The sequence below is a fragment of the Jaculus jaculus genome, chromosome 17 (assembly GCF_020740685.1).
Source record: "Jaculus jaculus isolate mJacJac1 chromosome 17, mJacJac1.mat.Y.cur, whole genome shotgun sequence".
Lineage (NCBI taxonomy): Eukaryota > Metazoa > Chordata > Mammalia > Rodentia > Dipodidae > Jaculus > Jaculus jaculus.
This window is the reverse complement of record NC_059118.1, coordinates 40671093-40679972: the sequence shown is the minus strand read 5'-3', so window position 1 is coordinate 40679972 and position 8880 is coordinate 40671093. Positions and strand designations below refer to the sequence as shown.

The 8880-nt window shown below is 41.7% G+C and overlaps 1 protein-coding gene across 1 annotated transcript; it reads left to right on the top strand.

Moving 5' to 3' along the window:
• The first annotated feature begins 5480 nt into the window (after positions 1-5480).
• On the top strand, positions 5481-7527 carry LOC123455620 (sentrin-specific protease 2-like). Its single transcript, XM_045137059.1, is given in 2 exon segments — positions 5481-5592; positions 5594-7527. Coding segments are annotated over 2 exon segments (1701 nt in total). The 5' UTR covers positions 5481-5494; the 3' UTR covers positions 7197-7527.
• Positions 7528-8880: the final 1353 nt, after the last annotated feature.

Here is an 8880-nt window from a genome sequence, read left to right as displayed (position 1 = left end):
CTAGCCATCCAACTAAAGGCATTGGAAACAAAAAGAAGTATCCAACCCCAAAAATCTCCAGACAGAAATAAATAATTAAGATCAGAGCAGAAATTAATGAATTGGAAATGAAGAAAACAACTAAGAAAATTGATGAAACAAAGAGCTGGTTCTTTGAAAAAAATAAACAAGATTGATAAGCCCCTGTTCAATTTGATTGAGAAAAAAAATAAATGCTTCAAATTAACAAAATTAGAAATGAAAAAAGAGAGATCACAACAGATATAAGTGAAGTTGGGAGAATCATCATGACTTACTTAAAACCTATACTCCACAAAATTTGACAATACAGATGAAATGGAGGAATTCCTGGACACATACCACCTACTAAACACAGAGCAAATTAATCTCCTCAACAAACCTATCACAAACACTGAGATTAAAAGGGTAATTGACGAGACTTCCAGGAAAGATGGCAACCGCCTAGCTGCACTACAGATACCGGGGAAAGAAAGGCAAGAAATTAAGGGCTATCAGGGTCTTTTTGCCAGTGGGAAGGCACAGAGTGGGGAAAAACAGGGAAGCACACATCCCCACACCCCAAACCCCATGCCCCATGCCCCGCATGCAGCTGTGCTCTGATTGCGTGCCCGCCAGCCCATCGCATGCCCACCAGCCTGCTGCACTGATGTGGCAACCTCTGCCTTTGTGCTCTGATTGTGTGAGTTGGCCAGCCATGCTGTGCTCGGATCGCACGACCGTGGGAGCCACCTCTGCCGTGATTAAGCGGCTGCCAGATGCCCTGCTGCTGTGCTCCGATCACTTGCCCGCTGGCCAGCCTCTGCTGTGTCCTGATCCCGTGCCCGCATCAGCTGCCTCTTCACTACAATTGCATGTGCAGCAGGCCCAGTCCCACAGCAAGGGCCACACAACTCCACACTGAGTCACTAGCGCCAGCTCAGGTGCCATTCCCTACCCGTCCATTGCCACCCATTCCCCACTCCTCTGAGGCAGGAGAGCACAGACTGTTTGCAGGTCCCAGTGTTCCCAGCCAGAGTTTTGGCAGCTTCAGGGATTGCTACCTCAGTCCCCTTTCAAACTCGAAGGCAGGCAGCTTTGGTGCATTACTAGGTGAGAATTCAGGCAACTTTGGTGCCCCTGTCAGGCTATACATAGGCGGCTTTGGCAAGAGAGAGCAAAAACCCAGGCTACTTGCAACTGCCCCAGGCTGCCTTGAATTCTCATTAGCTAGATCCCAGGCTGCTCCACCCACCTACCTGCCCATACACTGACATGGGTAGACCACAGCACAAAAGAAATAACATGAAAAATAAAATGCAAGAAAATCCAGACAGATCACCCAGTCCAAGAAGTATTACATCTAACCAAAACATAGAAGGGTGTATAGGATCAGAATATCAAGTGGAAGCTATGAACAATGCAAGCCTGAACAACATACTGCTAGAACTGGCAGGAAAGCTACAAAGGACAGATAATCATGTGGAGGCTACCATCACTAAGCTAGAGCAATATGATAAGACACTGGAAGAAATTCAAAGAGAACTAAGAGAGTTGAGGGAGAGTGAAAAAAAAGAGGACCTTAAAAATCAGCTGGACACACTAAATGAAAACATAAAGAAATGCAAGGATGATTTCCAAGAATCATCAAGAAAATCAGAAAATGAGGTGAAAAGGGAGCTGGACAGAGCACTGGAAGTGATACATAGGAAAGTAGGAGAAAATGCTAACTTAATTGAACAAGTCCAAAACTGACTAGAGGCTTTCAAGAATAGAGTCAGCGAAGTGGAAAATAGAAACTCTGATGTACAGTTCAAGAATCCAAACATTTCAGTAAGTTCAAAAGTTCCTGTGAACAGAACATGAGAGAATTGTGGGATACACTTAAACGTCCTAAATCAGAATCATTGGAATACCAGAAGGAGAAAAATTTCAGACCAAAGGCATAGAGAACATATTTAACACAATAATTGAAGAAAACTTTCCAGGTCTCTTAAAAAAAGGCCCATCAAGATACCAGAAGCAAACAGAACTCCTAACTGACTAGACCAAAGGAGAAACTCCCCAAGACATATTATCATTAAGCCTCTAAACATTGACACCCAAGAGAAAATCCTAAAAGCAGCTAGGGAAAAACAGCACACCACTTTCAAAGGAAAACCCATCAAAATTACTTCAGACTTCTCAATGGAAACCCTGAAATCTAGAAGGGCCTGGAATGATACTCTCCACACTCTAAGAAACTATGGCTTCCAACCGAAACTACTCTACCCAGCAAGAGTCTCCCTTATAATAGATGGTGAAAGGAAAACTTTCCATGAAAAACTCAGCTTTACAATTATATGAACACAAAACCAAACCTACAGAAAGTATTCCAGGAAATTCTCCACAGAGAAGAAACAAATGACTGCAAGGGGCATATCACAGCAACCAAACCCAGAGTAGACAGAAAAAATTTCAAATTACATGGAAATGCCAACACACCTGTACCACCACAACATGGCAAGGATCAAATCAAATCTCACAGTCATCACCCTAAATATTAATGGCCTTAAGTCACCCATCAAGAGACACAGGCTAACAGCGTAGATCAAAAAATTAGACCCCTCAGCCGGGCGTAGTGGTGCACGCCTTTAATCCCAGCACTCAGGAGGCAGAGGTAGGAGGAATGCCATGAGTTCAAGGCCACCCTGAGATGACAGAGTTAATTCCAGGTCAGCCTGGACCAGAGTGAGACTCTACCTTGTAAAGCAAAACAAAACAAACAAACAAAAAAAACATTAGACCCCTCAATCTGCTGCCTTCAAGAAACCCACCTTACCACTAAAGACAGAAACCTCCTCAGGATGAAAGGGTAGAAAACAATATTCCAAGCAAATGGGAATAAGAAACAAGCAGGTGTAGCTATATTAATATCAGATAAAATTGACTTAAAACCAAAAATAACCAAAAAATTCAAAGCAGGCCACTTCCTATTTATCAAGGGAAAGATCCATCAAGAGGATATTACAATCATAAATCTGCATGCACCAAAGAGAAGGGCAACACAGTTAATAAAACAAAACCTACTTGACAATAAAACAGAAATAACTACCAACACCATCATAGCTGGGGACTTTAACACACCTTTATCAGTAATAGACAGATCATCCAAACAGAAGCTCAACAGGGATGTAAGAGAGCTCAACAAAACCATAGATCACTTAGATCTAACAGACATCTACAGATCTTTCCATCCGAAATCCACAGACTACACATTCTTCTCAGCAGCCCATGGAACATTCTCTAAAATAAACCATATACTGGGTCACAAAGACTGCCTCCACATATTTAGGAAAATCGACATAATTCCCTGCATGATATCAGATCATAATGCTATATTCCTAGAAATCAACAACAAAAAACCAACAAGAACCCCAATGGCAATTGGAAAAACTTAACCAATAAATGGATAGTGGATGAAATAAAAATTGAAATTGCAAAATTCATGGAATTGAATGGCAATAAGAACACATCATACCAAAACTTATGGGACACAATGAAGGTAGTCCTCAGGGGAAAATTCATAGCACTCAATGCCTTCATAAAAAAAAGACAGAAAGATCCCAAATCAATAGCCTAATCATCCATCTAAAGGCATTGGAAAAACAAGAAAAATCCAACCCAAAGAGCTCCAGAAGGAAAGAAATAATTAAAATCAGAACAGAAATTAATGAATTGGAAACCAAGGAAACAATTAAGGCAATTGACAAAACAAAGAGCTGGTTCCTTGAAAAAATAAACAAGATTGACAAACCTCTGGCCAATTTGATCAAGCAAAAAAAGGAGAGGCTCCAAATTAACAAAATTCAAAATGAAAAAGGAGAGATCACAACAGACATAAGTAAAATCAGCAGAACCATCAGGACTTATTTCCAAAACCTTTACTCCATAAAACTGGGAAATGTGGAGGAGATGGATAAATTCCTGGACGCATATCATCTACCAAAGCTAAACTCAGAGCAGATTAATCACCTCAATGAACCCATCACACTCACAGAGATTGAAAAAGTAATAAAAAAAAAACTTCCCAAAAAAGAAGAGTCCAGGACCAGGTAGATTCCAAGCTGAATTTTATCAAACCTTCAGGGAAGAACTCAAACCAATCTTTCTAAAACCGTGCCACACAATTGAAGAACAGGGAAAGCTAACCAACTCCTTCTATGAATCTAGTATCACCTTAATCCCAAAACCAGGCAGAGATGCCACAAGAAAAGAAAACTACTGGCCTAATTCCCTAATGAACATAAATGCAAAGATCCTGAACAAAATACTCATAAGCCGAATCCAACAACACATCAAAAGCATTATCAACCTCGACCAAGTGGGATTTATCCCAGGAACACAAGGGTGGTTCAACATACGAAAATCTGTCAATGTAATACACCACATAAACAAGCTTAAACATAAAAACCACATGGTCATTTTGATAGATGCAGAATAGGCCTTTGACAAGATACAACATCACTTCATGATCAAAACATTGGAGAGAATCTGCATGGCCGTTCACATCTTAACATAATAAAGGCAATATACAAAGCACCAAAAGCCCAAATGAATACATAATGGAGAGAGACTGGAGGAATTCCCATTGAGATCAGGAACAAGACAGGGATGTCCTCACTCACCTCTGCTTTTCAATATAGTTCTGGAAGTCCTAGCGCAAGCAATAAGACAGGAGCAGGAAATAAAAGGGATACAATTTGGAAAGGAAGAAGTTAAGTTAGCTCTATTCGCTGATGACATGATTGTATATGTAAGAGACCCGAGAGACTCCATACCAAAACTCCTGAAGGTGATTAACTCCTAAAGCAAAGTAGCAGGATACAAAATCAATGCACAAAAATTTTTAGCATTTCTGTATGCAAATGACAAAGACACAGAAAAAGAAATAAAGGACATAGCCCCATTTTCAATAGCAACAATAAAAAATAAAATACCTTGGAATAATGTCCACCAAGGAAGTGAAAGGTCTATACAACGAAAATATAAAAACTCTCAAAAAAGAATTTGAGGAGGACTTGAGAAGATGGGAAGACCTCCCATGCTCCTGGATAGGCAGAATTAACATTGTGAAGATGACAATCCTACCAAAGGCAATATATAGATTTAACACAAGTCCAATTAAAATCCCTACAATGTTCTTCACAGAGATAGAAAAAATTATCTCAAATTTCACACGGAAAGGCAGAAGGCCTCGCATATCCAAACATATCCTCAGCAAACGAAATACCTCTGGTGGCATCACCATACCTGATCTAAAGCTATACTACAAAGCCATAGTAATAAAAACAGCATGGTACTGGCATAAAAATAGGAGTATAGGATGCGTCAGCGGCGGGGGCGAGCTGAGGCGGATCGGCGGCTGCGGTGGCTCTGGCGGCAGCAGCGGCGACAGCTCTGGGGTGTGCGTCTCGGGCTGTGTCGGCCGCCGCCGCTGCTGCTGCTGGGGCCTGGTATGTACAGATGGCTGGTTAGGATTCTCGGCACCATTTTCGGTTTCTGCAACCGTTCGGTGCCCCGTGCACGGGCCTTGTTGAAGAGGCGGCGCTCGAACAGATTGCTTTATTCACCAAGTGAAAAACAGTCTCTACAATGCTGCAAGTTTATTTGGATTCCCATTCCAGCTGACTACAAAGCCCATGGTGACTTCTTGTAATGGAACACGGAATGTGGCCTCTTCAGGAGAGGTATTTTCAAGCTCTTCATCTTGTGAAGTGACAGGTTCTGGACCCTGGAACAACATGCTGAAACTGGGTAATAAATCTCCAAATGGAATAAGTGACTATCCAAAGATCAGAGTGACAGTAACCTGAGATCAGCCACGTAGAGTCCTACCTTCTTTTGGGTTTACATTGAAATCAGAAGGCTACAATAGAAGACCGAGTGGTCGCCGCCATAGCAGAGGCAATCCAGAGAGTTCTTTAACATGGAAACCTCAGGAGCACGGAGTTGTGGAAATGATTCATGATGAGAGTGGCAAGAGTGTGAGGCGTCCCCACTGTACTGTGGTAGAGGGTGTTCAAAAAGAGGAAAAAGAGAAATACCAAAGGTTATTGGAGCGACTTAAAGAAGGTGGTCATGGAAACGCTTTCCCTCCTGTAGCTTCGCATCATCACAGAAGTCAAATGGACACACTAAAGACCAAAGGCTGGATGGAAGAACAGAATCATGGAGTCAGAACAAATCATTTTCTTCCAAAACAATATAGAGTTGTTGAAACAAGGGGACCTTTCTGTTCAATGAGAAGTGAAAAGAGGTGTTCAAAGGGGAGACTTTCTGATACAGAGAAGATGGCTGGATTCAGACTTGAAAATGAAGGTAGATGGGGACACCAGCGGGAGCCTGACCTGTCAGAAGAAGTGTCAGCTCGGCTTCGCCTGGGCAGTGGAAATAATGGCTTCTTCAGGAGGAAAGCATCAATTATTGAGGCAAAGGAAAAGCATTTCTCAGGCAAAGAGAAGGACAGAAGAACAGATGATCTTCTTGAACTTACAGAGGACATGGAAAAGGAGATCAATAATGCCCTGGGTCATGGCCCCCCAGATGAAATCCTAAGCAGTGCTTTCAAATTGCGAATTACTCGAGGAGATATCCAGACCTTAAAGAACTGTCACTGGCTCAATGATGAGGTCATTAATTTTTATATGAATCTTCTAGTGGAAAGAAATAAGAAGCAAGGCTATCCAGCACTTCATGCATTCAGTACTTTCTTCTATCCTAAATTAAAGTCTGGAGGTTACCAAGCAGTAAAAAGATGGACCAAAGGGTTAAATCTCTTTGAACAAGAACTTGTTCTGGTGCCTATTCATCTGAAAGTACACTGGAGCCTGGTGGTGATGGACCTAAGAAAAAAGTGTCTTAAATATCTGGATTCTATGGGACAAAAAGGCCACAGGATCTGTGAACTTCTTCTTCAGTATTTACAAGATGAAAGTAAGACCAAAAGGAATATTGATCTGAATCTCTTAGAGTGGACCCACTACAGCATGAAGCCCCATGAGATTCCTCAACAGTTGAATGGGAGTGATCGTGGAATGTTTACTTGTAAATATGCAGATTATATTTCTAGGGACAAACCTATCACTTTTACTCAGCACCAGATGCCTCTCTTCCGGAAGAAGATGGTGTGGGAAATTCTTCATCAGCAGTTGCTGTGACAGTGCCCCACCTGGTCCTTCTAGCTGCTGGTGGTTCTTTCAAGGGTGTTTCCATATACCTCATGTATTGTGGGTTAGAGTCCCCGCATCGGTTCTGTTCTCTCATAGGTACTGAGCTGTCAAAAGTGCATGAAGGCCTCTTTCTGCACCATAGTCCTGACTTGAGGTGTGGAGAGGCTGCTTACAACCTTCTTTGTAAGGCTGTGCCTGCTCGGAGCCCTGAACTGTTCAACCCACTCAAGAACAAACGCTAATATTTTTTTGTTTAAAGATTATTTCCATATGAATGTGGGAAATGCAGGATTTATTCTATGAATTATATTGTTTTCTGTGTTTGTTCATGTGCATTCCTTCACTCTTTGCAAACATTGAGCAGTGACCTTTTTCCACTGCTCTTTTATAATTAACTCTAAATGACTTGAGTTATTTATTTCTGAATGGGATGTTAACCAGACTGCCATTTCCTGCTGGAGACCCAGAGGGGCATCAGCAAGAGAGAGAAGGCAGTGTTTGTGAGCGTCTCTGGCTTGAAGTTAGGACTCTCCTCTTTTGAGGCTTGACCTGACAGTGCTGTGTTGAGGCCCGGTTGCCTTTCGATGGAAGTGTCAGCATTGGCACAATGTCATGGAAATGTGATCTAGAGACACTGGCTGTCCATGCATCCTCAGAACGGTGTCGTGGTCCTCTTCCCTTTCTGGAACTGAGATGACTTGGCTACTTCCGAAGCTGGATTCCAAGTAACCAGAAGTAAATGTTCATTTTCGTCCAGGTCTGTTTGAGTAAAAATTGCAGAACTGCAGGGTTGGCCTGAGCTGTTTATTTCAAAAGATGTTCCTCAATTTAAAGCTAGTTTCTCTCAAAGTTTTTTTTTTCTATTTATTAAGTTGATATTAAATTTTTATTCATTAACATGTCCTCATCCCACTCACACAGACATCAGTGGAGGAAGATTTAGTACTTGGCTCTGAGGTTGCCAGTTTTACAATAATCTATTTTGCATATAAAAGTTTATATTTAACTTTTTTGTTCATTAAAATCTTACAGATGTGGTTATGCAGTTTTTAATTTCAGAAAGTCGGTCAGAACATATTTTGAAAGATTTAGTGCCTAATGTTGCTTTTATGATGTAATAAAAGATTGGCAGAATCTGAACAGTATATGCTGAAATGATTTCTCATCCTCCCCCTACTTCAACTTTCCAAACTTGTTCTAGTACAAAAACCAAAAGTTAAAATAGGAAAAAGTGGACATACATTAGTTATGAGTCTACACTGAAGCTGGCTGCTGGTCTCAGAGGTAGACTGGTTGTAGCTGCTTGGACCCTGTTTCTCTTTAAGACTTGGAAAGACTTTGACGTGGGACCCGGGGCCTGTGATGTATACTGAAACTGTGGGGCCTACTTGCTGGCCAGACCAGAGACCATGTGGGCTGATGATTTGAGGGTGAGCTTGTTGTATAGCTTCCTCAAGTGCAGGTGCACAGAGTCACCTGCTGAGGCACTAGTCCTTCTTCTGGACCCCCTAGAACTATGCCAAACTGTGTTTGGCAGCTGGTATAGCCAGAGGTCCAGAAATTATGTCTATACTATAGGAAAAGTATGGAACCCACTGGGCACCAGAGCTGTTCACCTGAGAATTTAGAACTTGAGTAAGATTTGTTTATGTTGTCTAAGTCCTGGTTGGAA